Raw genomic sequence first — 18,790 nt, 5'->3', positions numbered from 1 at the left:
GGAAACTAGAGAAGTGTGCTGCTTGCCTGGAGCTAGGATTACAGATGTGACGGAGAGACTGCCAAAACTTATCGAGTCCTCAGACCGCTACCCCTTCCTACTTCTCCACGTGGGCACCAATGACACTGCCAAGAATGATCTTGAGCGGATCACTGCGGACTATGTGGCTCTGGGAAGAAGGATAAAGGAGTTTGAAGCACAAATGGTGTTCTCATCCATCCTCCCTGTTCAGGGAAAAGGCCCAGGTAGGGACCGTCGCATTGTGGAAGTAAATGTGTGGTTACGCAGGTGGTGTCAAAGAGAGGGCTTTGGATTCTTCAATCATGGAATGTTGTTCCAGGAAGAAGGATTACTAGGAAGAGACGGGATTCATCTAACGAAGACAGGGAAGAGTATCTTTGCAGACAGGCTAGCTAACCTAGTCAGGAGGGCTTTAAACTAGTTTCGACAGGGGATGGGGACCTAAGCCCGAAGGTAAGTGGGGAAGAGGGACACCACAAGGAAGCAGAAGGAGGAGGGTGCAGCAGGGGAGGCCTCCCGATTTAAACTGTGAAAGTAGGCCAATCGGCTACTTATCTCAAGTGCCTGTACACAAATGCAAGAAGCCTGGGAAACAAGCAGGAGGAACTGGAAGTCCTGGCACAGTCAAGAAACTACGACATGATTGGAATAACTGAGACTTGGTGGAATAACTCTCACGATTGGAGCACTGTCATGGATGGGTATAAACTGTTCAGGAAGGACAGGCAGGGGCGAAAGGGTGGAGGAGTTGCACTGTATGTAAGAGAGCAGTATGACTACTCTGAGCTCCAGTATGAAACTGGAGATAAGTCAGTTGAGTGTCTCTGGGTTAAGCTTAGAAGCAAGAACAATAAGCGTGATGTCGTGGTGGGTGTCTGTTACAGACCACCAGACCAGGAGGATGAGGCAGATGAGGCTCTCTTTACTCAACTAGGGAAAGTTTCCAGTTCACAGGACCTGATTCTCATGGGAGACTTCAATCACCCTGACATCTGCTGGAAGAGCAATACAGCAGAGCACAAACAATCCAGGAAGTTTTTGGAGAGTGTCGCAGACAATTTCCTGGTGCAAGTGCTGGAGCAACCAACTAGGGGCCGTGCTTCTCTTGACCTGCTGCTCACAAACAGGGAAGATTTGGTAGGGGAAGTAGTAGTGGGTGGCAACCTAGGCAGCAGTGACCATGAGATAGTCGAGTTCAGGATCCTGACAAAAGGAAGAAAGGAGAACAGCAGGATACGGACCATGGACTTCAGAAAAGCGGACTTTGACTCCCTCAGGGAACTGATGGGCAGGATTCCCTGGGAGGCTAATATGAGGGGGAAAGGAACCCAAGAGAGCTGGCTGTATTTTAAAGAGACCTTATTGAGGGCACAGGAACAAACCATCCCGATGTGCAGAAAGAATAGCAAATATGGTAGGCGTCCAGCTTGGCTTAACAAAGATGTCCTTGGTGAACTTAAACGCAAAAAAGAAGCTTACAAGAAGTGGAAGCTTGGTCAGATGACTAGGGAGGATTATAAAAACACTGCTCAAACATACAGGAATGAAATCAGGAAGGCCAAAGCACAATTGGAGTTGCAGCTAGCAAGGGACGTGAAGGGGAACAAGAAGGGTTTCTACAGGCATGTATCCAACAAGAGGAAGATTAGGGAAAGTGTGGGCCTCTTAGAGAATGAGGGAGGCAACCTAGTGACGGAGGATGTGGAGAAAGCTGAGGTACTCAATGCCTTTTTTGCTTCTGTCTTCACAGACAAGATCAGCTCACAGACTACTGTACTGGGTGGCACAGAATGGGAAGGAGGCAAACATCCCGCAGTGCTAAAGGAACAGGTCCAAGACTATTTAGAAGGATTAGACATACACAAGTCCATGGGGCTGGATGCAATGCACCCGAGGGTGCTGAGGGAGTTGGCTGAGGTGATTTCAGAGCCATTGGCTATTATCTTTGAAAGCTCGTGGCAACAGGGGGAGGTCCCTGAGGACTGGAAAAAAGCAAATATAGTGCCCATCTTCAAAAAAGGGAGGAAAGAGGATCCAGGGAACTACAGACCGGTCAGCCTCACTTCAATCCCTGGAAAAATCATGGAGCAGGTCCTTAAGGAATCCATTTTAAGGCGCTTGGAAGAGAGGAAGGTGATCAGGAACAGTCAACACGAATTCACCAAGGGAAAGTCATGCCTGACCAACCTGATTGCTTTCTATGATGAGTGACTGGCTCTGTGGATGTAGGGAAGGCGGTGGATGTGATATACCTTGACTTTAGCAAAGCTTTTGATACTGTCTCTCACAGTATTCTTATGAGCAAGTTAAAGAAGTATGGGTTGGATGAATGGACTATAAAATGGATAGAGAGCTGGCTAGAGCATAGGGCTCAACGAGTAGTGATCAATGGCTCCATGTCTAGCTGGCAATCGGTCACAAGCGGAGTTCCCCAGGGGTCAGTCCTGGGGCCAGTTTTGTTCAACATCTTTATTAATGATCTTGAGGATGGGGTAGATTGCACCCTCAGCAAGTTTGCGGACGACACTAAGCTGGGGGGAGTGGTAGATACCCTGCAAGGTAGGGATAGGATACAGAGTGACCTAAACAAACTGGAGGATTGGGCCAAAAGAAATCTAATGAGGTTCAACAAAGAAAAGTGCAGAGTCCTCCACTTAGGAAGGAAGAATCCCATGCACAGCTATAGACTGGGGACCGACGAGCTAGGCAGCAGCTCTGCAGAAAAGGACCTGGGGATAACATTGGATAAAAAGCTGGATATGAGTCAGCAGTGTGCCCTGGTTGTCAAGAAGGCTAATAGCATTGGGCTGCATTAGGAGGGGCATTGCCAGCAGATCACGGGAAGTGATTATTCCCCTCTATTCGGCATTGGTGAGGCCGCATTTAGAATATTGTGTCCAGTTTTGGGCCCCCCACTACAAAAAGGATGTGGACAAGTTGGAGAGAGTCCAGTGGAGGGCAACAAAAATGATTAGGGGACTGGAGCACAAGACCTATGAGGAGAGGCTGAGGGAACTGGGCTTGTTTAGTCTGCAAAAGAGAAGAGTGAGGGGGGATTTGATAGCGGCCTTTAACTACCTGAAGGGGGGTTCCAGGGAGGATGGGGCTAGGCTGTTCTCGGTGGTGGCAGATGACAGAACAAGGAGCAACGGTCTCAAGTTACAGGGCGGGAGGTCTAGGTTGGACATTAGGAAAAAGTTTTTCACTAGGAGGGTGGTGAAGCACTGGAATAGGTTACCTAGGGAGGTGGTGGAATCTCCATCCTTAGAGGTTTTTAAGCTGAGGCTTGACAAAGCCCTGGTTGGGATGATATAGCTGAGGTTAGTCCTGCTTTGAGCAGGGGGTTGGACTAGATGACCTCCTGAGGTCCCTTCCAACTCTAATATTCTATGATTCTATATGGCATCTCTCTGATAATCCATGCAGGTCCAAAGCACAGGTTTTGTGTACTCTATAGCGCACCCCACTGGCCAAATGGACAGTCATCTGCTTCTGAATCATTCAAGATGAAGCCCTAGAACATTTTCCATTACTCTGAACTATAAATGATAAGAGGCATTGTGTCCCCTCTTACTCTTCCCCTTCAAGTCTGAATGTTTTTTAAAAAGCACCTTAACATATACATGCTCCTTTCCCTTTGTGCTATTCTGATTTCTAGCTGTTTGCTTTACTGACAAGTTTTAATATTGTTAACATTGCTGTGAGTAACAGGTCTATGGAGGACTGTAGAAATGGAAATTTAATTTAGAATCCTATTTCACATTAAGGTTTCTAAGGCATTAGTATAACTAAACAAAACACTTTAAAATGTTTGACTTAGTGTAGTCTCTTTTTAAATATTCATTGAGCAACCTTAATATTGTCATGGTTAAGGTTAGGATTATGTACTGATTGAGTACTATTTTGTAGGGTTTCAACTAGACTAAAATGGAACTCAGAAGCTTTTTTTTAAAAAAATGTATTGTGTAATCTTAAATGAACAAACCTGAATTTCCAGTCTAAAATACAGTGATAGAATAAAAGCTGCTTTAGAAAATAAATTTGAGAGCTTTAAAATATTTTTAATTAGAATTGTATGCATAGACATATGTAGGAAAAATGGGAATAAGAAAGCATAAGTGAGACCAACTACCATCTGCCTATTTCCAGCCTTAACAATACTGCCAATGTTTAACAATCAGTGTACAATTCTTATTTTTCATAGATACGAAGGAAGCAAGTTGATGGATTTCTAAGGCAACTGCAGAACATTTTCCCCCACTTACAATACATCCAACTAGCCAGATATTTATTAATTCCCAGATATTTATTAAATTATATTTAATTAATCCATTAATCCTGATACCTCAGCTGGTATTCCAATTTACCTTGTTCAACCTAATTTATCTAAAATTAGACCTAATTTCAGATTAAGTAAATCAGAATTTTTATCCTTATGTTTAAAAAAGTTTGATATTTAAAATACCACAGTGGAAAGTCAAATGCTATTCTGGCCACTCTCTGACCTTGCTCTACTCAACTAATAATAAAAAAACAAACAAAAACAAAAACAAAAAACAAGCCTTGTGCTCTCTGCAGCAAGTTATTCTGTTTTCCTAGATTCTGCAGCAGCTTCAAATCTTTTTTAAACTGAGTTTTATTGAATTAAATATGACAGCATTAGTTCACACCTGGTTCACGTTATTAAGCTTTCCTTTGTCATGTTAAGGGCTAGAAATATATATATATATTTTTAACTGATTGCAGCAGAATATTGTTCTGGAATTTAAACTAAGGGTGAATTCTAAACTAAATTCCACTTCCATGAATCACAGAATAAATATACATGTTCCTGTTTATAATAATACTTAGGTATTAGATAGCATTTTTCATCTGTAGATATTAGAACTACCAAAACATTTTCCCTTCCTTACTTTTGTGCTCCAATTTAAAACATTGAAGCATTTAAGCAGACTCACCCTCTAGATTTTCCACACAGGAGTTGGACATGAATGCTGAATGTTGAGTCCATTTCTCTGCTGAACCTGATGGCTGGTATTCCAGGTCACAGATAAAATTGTCTGTGTCAGAGAAGAAGACAGACATAACTACTGACTGGCCTAAACCAAGAAGTTACAGTTCACTCAACCAGGAAGTGAATTTCTTTGATTTTTGTAATAGCACTGACTTGTCGCGTCAGATGAAATACCCAGTTTCATTCAAGGTAACAGTGTATTTTGAGGTGAATATCACTTTGTAAATTAATATCTTATTTAAAAGCAAGATTGATTAGCATGTTTTTAGGTATCTTTCAATTACAATCTGGATTCATAAAGGTAATTGATAATGTTTATATTTTAACCTAAACAGGTAGCACCCCAAATTTTACACTATGTAACTTTGGATTTTTACATCTTGATCTTGTGAAAATTTTCAGTTACAATAATCAATGTCAAGTTTTTTTTAAACCTCCTAATTTGCTTTTTGTGGTCTAGTTACACTAGCACAAACCACTAGATATTTCCTCCTCCCTGAAAAGTCCAGGCAAGAGACAGCAAATAACTCAGACTGAAACAAGAAATTAGGATTTCTCTTGCCTTTCAAAGGATTACATCCATTACAGTAAATGACTGATCAATATTGGGTAAGATAAAACTACCTGGACAAAACATCTCCTTACTTTTTCCTGAACATACCCTTCCCCATCTGTGGTAATCCAGCCAGGCCACAGAAAGCAAATGTGAAGTACCAGGAAATTGATCTGATCTTGGTATCATTAATACAGAGTGACAATAGGACATGAACAGCAGTTCCTAAAGAGATGTCAATATCTGAGAGGAAGCAGAGAATAGTCTTAAGGGATAAATTGAGAAAATGCTCGGTATCCAGTATATCCTTCCAGAAGAGAGCTCCTTAAAAGGGTAGAATATTGCATTAACCAAAGCCAGCATGCATGTTCATTTGATAGTGTTTAATAGATGTACAAATTGGGTTTTTTAGGTAGCTGTAAAATTTGTAGAAGAGGGTGAGGGCAGTTTGATTCAGTTCTGACAGTTTATCATGTATTTGTAATGTGCTAGGTGCCTACTGTGCTACTGGTTAAGATTCTGCTTTGCTATGATAATCTTCAAGTCTTACTTGGGACTTTTAAATAGAGGAATGAGGGTATCTTCATTTTCTGAAGAATTCAAACTGCTTCATTAACTACTCCTAACTGAGTTTGAAGACGGCTCTCTGACAGGTACTATACTTGTTCAAATAAAATATGCACACTTAGGAGAAAAGCATAAGGACAAAGGAGCACCAGTTCTTTTTAAACACCAGCTATGGTTAGTGAGAGGAGAGAGTTCTCACACGAAGTGGGTTGGTGCCACAACTAGCAGGAAAGTAGATCTTTGAAAATCAGACTCCAGTAGGGAGGGGGGAATGCTAATCTGGGACCTAATGCAGAAAATCACCTTGAGGAACCTAGAGACTAAAGAGACCACCGATAAAGCGAAGCATGCTGGGGGCAGAGCCTCAAATTTTCAATGGGGGTAGACAAGAGCCTCTTGTGAAAAGCCCCCTGGAGTAGAGGATGAAAGTAATTTGATCATTTCAAAACAAAAATACCTCCTCTATTTGTTAAAGACTATAAACATCCTTTGAGTAAGGAGGTACACTGTTTAGGTCATCTTAGCAAAGAGATCTTTTTTCCCTTATACCATCTGCCTGCCTACAATGCATGCCAATTCATCATCTGCAGAGCTATAAACTTCTTCTATCCATATAACAAAGAAGCACTGTTTACTGAAGAAGAACAAGCTACTCTGTTCCCCCGGCGATTAAGAAATTACTTCCACTCTGTGTTCACACCATCATTCTGAACACACACTGAAGAAAAGTCAATGCCAACTTGCCAGCTCTGTTTCCATTTATGGACTCTTCTCCATGAGTACATGCTTGGTTTGCATTGATGCAGGGTATGCCCCAAATACTCATGTCCATTGTGAAAGTCTACTGGAGAGATGAAGGACTGTGAAACTTTGAGGATTATTCTCTCATTGTATGGCCAATTCTGTGTCTTAGGGATCCTAACAAGTCCAAGATTTCACTGTTGCTTGAAGGCAAAGGAAGCAGCTGTTGGAGTTCTCTGGAGTAGAATGGAAACCATGACACTAACATCACATTATGTCCAGAGACAGAAGGGCTGAATTTAGCTTTGATCATTCTCTATTGTCTACATTTTTCTGGTCTTTCCTCTGATAAGTTGCCTGATTTTGTGCATCTGTAATGCAGAACTGGGTGGTTTCTGTAATAAAGTAAAGAAACTTTTTTTTTTTTTTGATTAAACACTAATCCTAGAGACTTGATGTGAGCAAGGCTCCTGCTATGTTGTGCCAGCTTCTGGATGGATGATCTTGCTTGGAGGAGCCAATCATTCAGATATGGAATGACACAAACCCTGTTGAGGGGTGACCTTTACCACTACCAACCTTGGAAAAAGTGCTTAGAGGCAAAGATAAAGGGAAGATGACTGCCAGGTATCCACCATATTCTACAGACGTCTCTTATGTGAGTGAGCAACATACAAGAACACATCTGTCAATTTTGTGGCTGCAGCTTGCTTTTAACAGCCATCAATCCAGGATACAATTCAGTGTGTCTATATGCAGAATTTCTGCTACTTGGTATCTGAAGTCCAAAATGAATTTTACGTCGGTTCTTTTTTATGATGAAAGAATATCTGGAATTTATGATCCTCTTACATTTGCAAGATAATTCTGATGTTCAGGTGATCTTGTGCCTCCTTTTAGAAGAGTAGGGGATCTTGAAATCAAACATTTGAGAGAGACTAGCTGGAAAAATTGTATGGTAAACCTGCACTAACAGAAATACGTTGCATGAGGTAATTTAGGCCCAGTGGGGAATAAAATAAAATCTCCCCAAATATCATCACTCACAGGAGTAAGGAGGGATATAAAAATAACTTCACCCCAATCTAGCAGGACACTTCCAAAGTGGATTAAGGTAACAAAAGTACTCTTAATCAGGAATAAGTTTCCACAGATGGAATTATTCAGGAATTATTATTCTAGAATAGCTATTCCTGAATAACTCCATCTGTAGACAATCCCGGAGAGATGGTGAGAGAAGTGATTCTGTTTTTGATTTTTCTTTATTATTCAGTTGGGCAAATATTTTCAAATGTGATTAGTGCCTAACTTAAGGGCCTGAAGAGTGGGCGTGTACTCACCACTTTCTGAAAAGTCAGTCACAAAAAAACCAAGGTACTCAAAATCTCTGCTGACAATCTTGATTTAGGGCTGGGTGAATCCTACAAAAGATTCTTCAGACATTTGCTCAAATTAGAAGATGGTACAGCTGTAGCTGTACCTATCTCTTGCTTTGCTTTGCATGAACGTTTGAATGATTTATTTACTTGTATTAAAACCTGCAGAAAAGGGAATCTGAAGTTTGCATTCTTTAGTATACACACCCAAGTAGTTTGGTTTTATTTGTTTAAAACGAGATATGAAACTTGACAGAGAACCTCAGAGCTCTAGCACAAAGCATTCTATATGATTTAGACAACAATCTGACATTAAACTTTGCAAACAGAATTATGCACACATACCTATAATTAATCTATCATAGTCACAAAGTAACACAGCAGCCAGAAGATAAACCTTAGCCCCCTAGTTTAAAAATATTTTCTTTAAGAATGATGTCTTGGCCAGGGCCTGGTCAGCCCAGAAAAGAAAAGCTTTAAGATTTGTAAAGCTGTTATATATTTCTTAACTATTACTTCTCCTTAAGAATTGAGAAGGGTGCTCTGAAAGTCATCTGATTATAGAAAGTTCATCATACATATCAGAGAACAGAGAGAAAAGCAATACCATGTAAATTTTGACCAAATCACAACCAATCAACACTGCTTGATTTTAGACAGATGCAGCAAACTGTGTATAATCAATCCATAAAGGTAAGAGATAATTCATAAAACAAGGTATTTGAGGCGCTGCCGGCCCTATGCCCCCTCAGTCCCTTCTTTCTGCCAACTCTGGCAGTGGGTTGTGGAATGGACATGAGTAACACATCTCGAAGAACATCAGTTACTAGTAAATAACCTTGTTTTCTTCTTCAAGTGATTGCTCATGTCCATTCCACTATAGGTGACTAACAAGCAATACCTTGGAGGTGGGTTGGAGTTACTGGTGAGCTGCCCTCAGCACCACTCTGTCGAATCCCGTATCCTCTCTTACCTGCTGGATGATGGCATAATGGGATGTGAAGGTATGCACCAACGACTAGGTGGCAGCTTTGCAGATGTCCTGCAGGGGCACTCTCTCCAGGAACGCTGTAGACGAGGCTTGAGCTCTGGTTGAGTGCGCTGTGATGGTTCCTGGAAGCGGCACCTTTGCCTGTTCACTGCAGAACTTGATGCACGAGGAAATGCGCTGGGTGGAGACAGGTGAGCTTTTCATCCAGTTGGCCACTGCGACGAAGAGCTGCGTCGATTTCTGGAATGGATTTGTGCGCTTGATGTAGAAGGCCAGGGCTTGTCTCACGTCCAGCGAATGTCATCTCCTCTCCTCCTCCGAACCGTGAAGTTTGGGAAAAAACACGGGGAGAAAAATATCTTGATTACAATTAAATTGGGAAACCACCTTGGGTAGGAAGGCCAGATGCAGCCTCATCTGAACCTTGTCCTTACAGAATACTGTATGGGGGGCTCCGAGGACAAGGCCCTAATCTCAGAGGCCCTCCTGGCTGAGGTAATGGCCACCAGAAAGGCTACCTTCCATGAAAGGATGAGCAGAAGCCATGGGTTCAAAGGGGGGCCCCGTGAGTCTCAAGAGAACCAGGTTGAGATCCCAGGGAGGCACCGGGTCATGGACCTGTGGATAGAGCCTCTCCACCTCCTTGAGGAACGTGACCGACATGGAATGGGAGAACAGCGATCTCCCATCTAGCGGATGATGGAAGGCCGAAATGGTCACCAGGTGAACTTTCAACGAGGCCAGTGCCAGACCCTGGAGCTTTAGCTGGAGCAAGTACTCCAGGATTGCCTGTATAGGCGAGCGGCTAGGTGGAATACCCCAAGACTCCGTCCAACAGAAAAACCGTCTCCACTTAGCCTGATACATGACCTGTGTAGAAGGCTTCCTGCTGCCGAGCAGGCTCTTTCCCCATCCCGTCAGCCACAGAGCCTCCAGGTTGTGAGGTGCAGGGAGTCCAGGTCCGGGTGCAACAGGTGACCATGTTCCTGGAATAAAAGGTCGTGCCGCCTTGGGAGCTCCAGGGGTGGGGCAATCGAAAGGTCCAGCAGCATGCTGAACCAGTGCTGTCTTGGCCAGGCTGGAGCGACTAGTATAATGTCCGCTCTGTCCCTCTTGATGAGGAACGCATCAGATATCAACCCAGTCTCACAACCCTGGAGCAAGCAGAAACTCAGACACTTCATATTCCGGGCCGACGCGAACAGGTTCAGTTGGGGAATTCCCCACTTCTGGAAGATCATGGCTGCCACCTCTGGATGTAGTGACCAGTCGTGACAGGGTAGAAACGACATGCTGAGGCAATCTGCCTTGTTGTTCCTCACTCCCAGGAGGTGAGAGGCCGTTAGGTGGAAATCGTGCCTCATGGCAAGGTCCCACCAACAGATAGCTTCCGTGCAGAGGGCTGAGGATTGCGTGCCTCCCCTCCCCTTTCCCCACCTGTTTATGTAAGACATGCCCGTCAGCACCTGCACCACTCTGCCTGTCAGAAATTGGAAGAACACCTTGCATGCTAGGCAAATGGCCTCAGCTCCTTCACACTGATGTGCAGGCGCCTCTCCTCCTCCGACCAGAGCCCCTGGGTGCCTAGGGTGGGGCTGATGTGGGCTCCCCATCCTATGTCCGAGGCATTGGAAATTAGGGTGATCAACGGGACCAGTATCCTGAATGGAGTGCCCTTCATCACTGCCCTGTGAGTCTGCCACCATTTTAGGAAGGCTAAGCCGGGTGGGGTAACAATGACCACCCCATCCAATGGGTGTCTGCTCAGAACATATACCGAGGCCAACCATGCCTGAAGCGGTCTGAGCCTCAGGCGAGCTAGTTTCTCTACGTACATGCAGGTCGCCATGTGGCCTAACAGCTGTAGGCAGTGCCTGGCTATTGTCTTGGGCCATCGGTGCAGCTGGGAGATAATAGCCACATTACGAGGTGATGTTCTCCGAGGCAGGAAGGCTCTGGCCTGGGAAGCATCTGGGGTAGCCCCAATGAATTCTATTTATTGCACTGAGATTAGTGTGGAATTCTGTTCGTTTATGAGTAGTCCCAGCCTGCTGCACATGGAGCAAGTGAGAGTCATGCTTTCCTGCACTTGGGACCTGGTCTTGACCCTGATCAGCCAATCATCCAGGTAAGGAAAAATTTGCACACCCTTTCGTCTCAGGTGGGCAGCCACTACTGCCATGCACTTGGTGAACACCCTTGGACCTGAAAATAGGCCAAAGGGCAGGGTTGTAAACTGGTAGTGGAAGCCAGCCACCATGAAGCGGAGAAAACGCCTGTGGCTGGGGAGGATAGACACATGGAAGTATGCGTCCTTGAGATCGAGGGCAGCATCCCAGTCTCCTGGATCCAGGGAAGTGATTATGGAGGCTAGGAAAACCATGCGAAACCTGAGTCATTTGACATATTTATTTAGATGCCGCAGGTCTAATATGGGTCTCAGACCCCCTTTTGCCTTGCGGATGAGGAAGTACATCGAATAGAACCCCTTCTGCCTTGAGGGACCACTTCCACTGCTTTCAGGTTGAGGAGGGTGTCCACCTCCTGCAAGAGAAGTTGCTCATGAGAGGGGTCCCTGAAGAGGGACGGAGTGGGAGGGTTGTTGGGGGGCGGGGAGGAGATGTAAATTGTAGGGCATAGCCCTCCGAGACTATCCCAAGGACCCAACTGTCTGAAGTGATTTTTGCTCATTCGGGATAGAAGGTCCTTAACCTGTTTAGGAAAGCTGGGGGTGGAGGGGATGTGGATCCAGAGAGCAGTCAGGGTACGCCACCCTCAGGTGCATCAAAATTGCCTCCTGTGGTTGCCCGACCTCCTGCGGGGCTCCTGCTAGGGAGCTGATGATGAGCTAGGGGCCTGATTTCTGTCCCTATTTCTATAGGGTTGGAAAGGCCTGGGTGGAGGCCTTGGCTTCTGCTGTGTCTTGAAAACTGGGGCACGTAAAGGCCCAGAGAGAGAAGCGTGGCCCTGGAATCCTTCAGTCCATGCAACTTCGCATCGGTTTGGTCCGAGAATAGGGCCGACCCATAAAAGGGGAGGTCCTGAACAGCCTGTTGCACCTCCCGGGACAGGCCCGAGGATTGCAGCCACAAGCACCTTCTAATACAGATGGCAGAGCCTATGGCCCTGGCTGCCGAGTCAGCAGCGTCACAAGACGTCTGAAGCACTGCCCTACCTACCGCAGTTCCCTCCCTCCACGATAGCGCTAAAGTCTGCAGCCTGGTCCTGGGGCAGGGCCTCAGCGAACCGCTTGAGAGAGTCCCACAAATTGAATTATATCTGGCCAGGAGGGCATGATGGTTGGCAATCCTGAACTGCAGGCTTGCTGTGGAATAAATTTTTCTCCCAGACAAGTCCAGCTTCTTATTGTCCTTGTTCTTGGGAGTTGACCCTGGCTGACATTGCCTGTCTTGCTGGTTAGCTGCGTCTGCTACCAGGGACCCCGGGGCAGGGTATGTGAACAAATGCTCAAACTCCTTGGCCGGGACCTATTTCTTCTCAGCCACCTTTGATGTAGGGGCAACCGAGGAAGGGGTTTGCCACAAGGTCTTTACAATCTTAAGGACCCTTTTGTGGACTGGGGGGGCCCACTCGCACTGGGGCAGCTGCCGCCAGCACATTAAAGAGGCTATCTTCGGCCTCTTCTAACTCCTTCACCTTCAGCCCTAAACTGGAGGCCACCCTCTTGAGGAGCTCTTGGTGCGCCCTGAAATCCTCCAGTGGTGCTGAGTGGTCCTGGGAGATTTCCTCATCAGGTGAGGAGGAAGAGGACTGCAGAGATGCAGCCTGCGGGTGTGCCCCCTCCTGGAGAAGGGTTCTGCCCACTGAGGTTCCCTCTAGGGGGTCCGCTCCTCCTCAGTCCTGGGCACCCTTCCGTGCCAGGGACCGCCCTCTCGACGCCTCCAACCTGGAGGACCATGAAGACTGCCTCTGTCACCGCAAGTGGTGCCAACAAGTGTATGTGGGGGATGCGCTCCGAAGAGCTGGAGGTACTGGAGGGTCATCTTGGTGCTGACGATTTCTGCTGCTGCTTGCCTTGCAGCCCTGAAAACATCTTCGGTGACCGAGGTCAGCACTATCCCGAACTCCTTGGTGCTGAGCTGGACTCCGGCGATCAGGTTCTGCGCCACCTCGGTGCAGGTGAACCCATCAGGGCCAGGTCCTCCGACGGCGACCGGTTTTTGCGCCTTCTGGGTATGGGCGAATTCCTCGGTGCCAGGGATCTGGAATTGGAGCTGTCCGAGCACCGCCTGGCAGACCTCAACCAGTGCCGCCTCCTAGCATGTGCTACCTCTGGTGCCAGGGATCGACGTCGGTGCTGAGGGGAAGACTTGATGTCCCATGCCAGAGCAGGTCAGCTCGACGTCACCGACCTGGAGTAACTACTAGGGGAGTGACTCTGCTCTACCCTCGGAGAGCATCTGGCAGGAGATCTTCATCCCTGTACTAGGGATCTCCTCCACCATTCCGGGGGAACCAATGTGGGCTTCCCCGGTGACACTGGCCCCATCTCCCTGGGCAAGGCTCTTGCCGCCTGAAAAGCCTCCGGTGTCGGTGGGGCACTCTCCCACTCCCAGGAGTCGGGGGAGGCTCCCGAACTGGAGATGCAGGCACCGGTGAAGTCTCGACGGGCCAGGTGCGGTGTATCTCCGTACTCCACCCTGCCCGTACTGATGGCGCAGGGGAGTATCCACGCTCCGCACATTGCTTCTTCCTCTTTGGTGCCGGCGATGTTGCATGGTGCCGACAGTGCACTCTGTACCAAGGCCACGCTCCGTACCGAGGTGGAGCGGGTCGGCTCGGATGCCGGGCAGAGTGCTGCCTCCATCAACAAGGCTTTCACTTGCAGATCTTACACTTCTCTTTTCTGTGGGTTTCCCCCCAAGCACTTAAGGCAGAAGTCGTGGGGGTTGCCGAGCAGGAAGGCCTTCCCGCAGGAGCCACATGACTTGAAGCCTGGCAACCGGAGCATGGCCTGGCCACTTGAAGTCCCCACAGGGACTTGCCTTATTTCTAACTACTCTTAACTACTTAACTAACTAAAACTAACTTAGAATATCAAATAAGTCCAAACAAGAGGAATAGTATTTGCTCAGAGCAAGGCTAGTTCCAGCAACCGTCACAGGCGGAAAGAAGGAACTGAGGGGGCGTAGGGCTGGCAGCGCCTCATATACCGCAGCATGTGACGGTATATACCTTGACTTTAGCAAAGCTTTTGATACGGTCTCTCACGGTATTCTTATCGGCAAATTAAAGAAGTATGGGTTGGATGAATGGACTATAAAATGGATAGAGAACTGGCTAGGGCATAGGGCTCAACGAGTAGTGATCAATGGCTCCGTGTCTAGCTGGCAACCGGTCACAAGCGGAGTTCCCCAGAGGTCGGTCCTGGGGCCGGTTTTGTTCAACATCTTTATTAATGATCTTGAGGATGGGGTAGATTGCACCCTCAGCAAATTTGTGGACGACACTAAGCTGGGGGGAGTGGTAGATACCCTGCAAGGTAGGGATAGGATACAGAGTGACCTAAACAAACTGGAGGATTGGACCAAAAGAAATCTAATGAGGTTCAACAAAGAAAAGTGCAGAGTCCTCCACTTAGGAAGGAAGAATCCCATGCACAGCTATAGACTGGGGACCGACGAACTGGGCAGCAGCTCTGCAGAAAGGGACCTGGGGGTAATGGTGGATAAAAAGCTCGATATGAGTCAGCAGTGTGCCCTGGTTGTCAAGAAGGCTAATGGCATATTGGGCTGCATTAGGAGGGGCATTGCCAGCAGGTCACGGGAAGTGATTATTCCCCTCTATTCGGCATTGGTGAGGCCGCATTTAGAATATTGTGTCCAGTTTTGGGCCCCCCACTACAAAAAGGATGTGGACAAGTTGGAGAGAGTCCAGTGGAGGGCAACAAAAATGATTAGGGGACTGGAGCACAAGACCTATGAGGAGAGACTGAGGGAACTGGGCTTGTTTAGTCTGCAAAAGAGAAGAGTGAGGGGGGATTTGATAGCTGCCTTTAACTACCTGAAGGGGGGTTCCAGGGAGGATGGGGCTAGGCTGTTCTTGGTGGTGGCAGATGACAGAACAAGGAGCAACGGTCTCAAGTTACAGGGCGGGAGGTCTAGGTTGGACATTAGGAAAAAGTTTTCTACTAGGAGGGTGGTGAAGCACTGGAATAGGTTACCTAATCTCCATCCTTAGAGTTTTTTAAGCTGAGGCTTGACAAAGCCCTGGTTGGGATGATATAGCTGAGGTTAGTCCTGCTTTGAGCAGGGGGTTGGACTAGATGACCTCCTGAGGTCCCTTCCAACTCTAATATTCTATGATTCTATGTGCATGGGGCTCCAGGGGGCGCCAGAGCCTGCCCTATGGGATCTGCTAAGGGGAAAAAAGTTCCAGGTAACCGTGCACGGAGGTGTGCACACACCTATAGTGGAACGGACATGAGCAAGCACTCGAAGAAATAAATATCAATAATAAATAGGGAAGTTGTGATCTGCTCATGGACATTCCACAAACAGAAAAGAAGGCTAAACTGAGTAAGATGTTCAGTGATAACACTCTTTGAAATTAGTTTTATATATAATTGTGATTATGAGTTGCTAATGTGTCCTGATAGAGCTATCACTGATTGCAATGAGATCTCAGGAATTTTACTATGTTGTGTGTGCTGATCATAATGCATATTTTATATTTATAAGGGCTCTCCTTGTTAACGATTCATAATATCAAGTACCATGAGCCACAAGTGAGCAAAGCATGTATATACTCTGGTGCAGGAATTTTGTTCCACATGTTAAAGCCATGTACACTTACAGAATTAGATATGCATCTGAAGTTCAGTTCAGACTATTTTTTATGTTTTCTACCTTAAGTTCACAGATTACATTCATTGACAATTAAGTGTTAATAAATTAAAATAAATTTGTGAATAAGTGTATTCAAAAAGCAATTATTCCTTTAAAAATATTCCACTAAATGATATGATTTTAGATCAATTTGACTTTATTCCCTTAAATGCTTAAATATATTTCTTAAGGGAATTTAGGACATGTGTAAAGGATTAGCATAAGTAAAGTATGTCTTGTCATATTTAAGTGTCAAATTATTATATATAATGGAATGTCTTCTTGTGTGGGGAGAGAACACTGTTTTACTTAAGCAAGACTGAAGAAGTTTAAGGCACCCCAGAACTATCTACTTAAAAAAAATTATTGTGCTTTTATGTCATAAATTCATCCCTCAACTAGGGGATAAATTCCTTTATAAAGTAAGCTGAAAAAAGACTATCATCTGGTAAATTACATTTCCCGAGGCTGGAAGGGGGAAAAGGGCAGCAAGAGTCAGATATACCTGTTTAAGGTAGTGAAGGCATTTTAAAATTAAGTGATTTGAAACCATCTGAAGACACTACTTTAGGTGCACACGCAGAAGTAAAAGTGCAGTCAGTGAAGTGAATCAGGGTCAGAGAATGTGGGTTTGCATGAGCTTTTTTTTCCTACTAGGTGCTGTGCAGGCAATGCAGCATAAACTTCTGCACATTCTCTATATTTTACAGACAGTGGTGTAGCATGGGTGAATTGAAATGAATCTTTAGTTTTTTCTTTCAGCAAATACAGTGGTATATGCTTTGTTTTGTATAGGATCATTTATTTTAAATAACTACACTTTTTTGATTGAATTATAGTATATATGGATTTATTAAGATTACCAGTAAGCCTCAAGAACATTTTGGGAAGACTACAGTATGTTTCCTGTGATATTGGCCTTCCATGTGTCATTTACATGTAGAGCTGTAACAGCTGTGGTTATGTTAAGAGTCCTTGTAACTACATAAGATTAGTTAGTGTAATATATTTAGCTTAGTCTTTCACTGCACATAACCAGCAAGTGCTATAGTGTCAACTTTCACTGCAGCAGCGGGCCAGGCTATAATTAACCCACATCCTCCTCTACCGGGGAACAGCTAGCTGAGATTCTATTGGTTTGTGATCAAAAGACAGCACAGGGTAGGAAAGTGCTCCATAATAGTACTATGAAGTACCTGACTGATTGCCTTACAATTTACATTAGATCATTTTAAAAGATAGCATATACTGCCTTTGACAATTTCAATGTTTATATCATCATCTACAAGATTTTTTTTTTTTTATTAGAGTAAAATAGTCTTAGGGTTTGTCTACATGGTGCATTAGTGTGCACCAGAGGGATGTAAATTGTAATGAACACTAGTTCTGAGCATTTCATGCACTAACTGGTCTATATCACCCTGCTGGCATACACTAAAAGTTCCCTAGTGTACATTAAAGAAATGGGACTACATTAACGTGCACTACCGTACTCTGAGTGCATGCCAGCAGGATCCACATGAGCCAGTTGGTAAGTAATATGCTAACAAGCACTAGAACTTACACTGATATCTAGTGGATTAATGTACTGTGTAGACAAGCCCTTAGAGTCTGTGTGGCTAAGGGTCTGTACCCTCAACAAAAAAGTGAGTTACACAAATCATAACAGCATTTATCTGGCCCTTCTCTCACTCCACTTGTTGCTGGCTAATATTCACTTCCCCATTCAAGCTCCCCCTTCGTCTTCCTTCCAGCATATACCAACTGCTGCCATTGCCCCACCCCTTGTATTTGCCTGAAACCACAAGGAAAGGGTATAGCACACCAATACTACATTGTATTTGCAAAGTGCCCCAGTTTTTGAAGTATGTCAATTTAGGCAGCAACATGAGATAAATATTCCAAAACAATTAAAAGAATTAAATCAATAGTGCTATTACAGTATAGTCGAAGAAACTCGTTTTGAGTGTTTTCCACTGTAAGATATTGTAAATTAAGCCTCTGTGTACAACAGAAATTGAAGTCCTGCAACAAAACATAGTGGGCTGCAAATTACACAGAGCCTTACTGTATGATTAGCAGTCAGAAGTCAGTTTATGAATCACTAGTTCAAAAGAGGCTGTTTTTGTTCCCTTATTTCTCAAGCAGGATTTTTCAAGTATTAGATTTGTTACTATACTACACTACTATACTACAGCATTGATGACAATTTGTAATAACAGTCTAGTTTAAATGTACTATATATACTACAGATTTGTTGAAACCAGAATATATATATATAGTACATTTATTTTTATAAAATTAAATAAATACAACACACGGAGTCTGTTCACTTTCTAATACATTCAAGTTATCTTGTTCCTGGTTACTATTGCAATTCTGTGAGAGTTACTATAAAGTCTGTGAAAGCTGGTGAACAGCTTTCTTAGGTAACTGTACTGATCCATAGATCAGCTAGCAAAGAATCATCATCATCATCAGTGCTTTCACACAACTGAACATACCCCCCAAAAGATGATGAATTATTGATTGCAATACTGAAATAGGAAACTGAATTTGAGAAAAAAGTTGTAGAACTCTATATGTGGACTATCTTACAAAGCAGCTCCATCATTTTATGCACAGAAAATTGGTAGAGGAGATTAGTTATGATTTATAGAAAATCCACAGCTGTTTTCT

General features: G+C 44.7%; 1 protein-coding gene across 3 annotated transcripts in view; it reads right to left on the bottom strand.

The window, feature by feature from the left end:
• The window catches only part of NFATC3 (nuclear factor of activated T cells 3), a 164,378-nt gene that overhangs the window by 15,050 nt on the left and 130,538 nt on the right, over positions 1-18,790 (bottom strand). For 2 of the 3 annotated variants that reach the window (XM_067551521.1, XM_067551533.1), the window contains one exon: positions 4,980-5,081. The exons of the other annotated variant lie outside the window; for it this stretch is intronic. In XM_067551521.1, the coding sequence (XP_067407622.1) occupies positions 4,980-5,081 (102 nt within the window). The remainder of the gene's footprint in view (positions 1-4,979; positions 5,082-18,790) is intronic. 3 annotated transcript variants of the gene reach the window in all.

Source organism: Emydura macquarii, unplaced genomic scaffold, assembly GCF_026122565.2.
Source record: "Emydura macquarii macquarii isolate MOO-44397 ecotype Brisbane River unplaced genomic scaffold, CSIRO-AGI_Emac_v2 contig_295, whole genome shotgun sequence".
Taxonomy (NCBI): Eukaryota; Metazoa; Chordata; order Testudines; family Chelidae; genus Emydura; species Emydura macquarii.
Note: the sequence above shows the minus strand (reverse complement) of the source record. Positions and strands in the feature narration are given on the sequence as shown.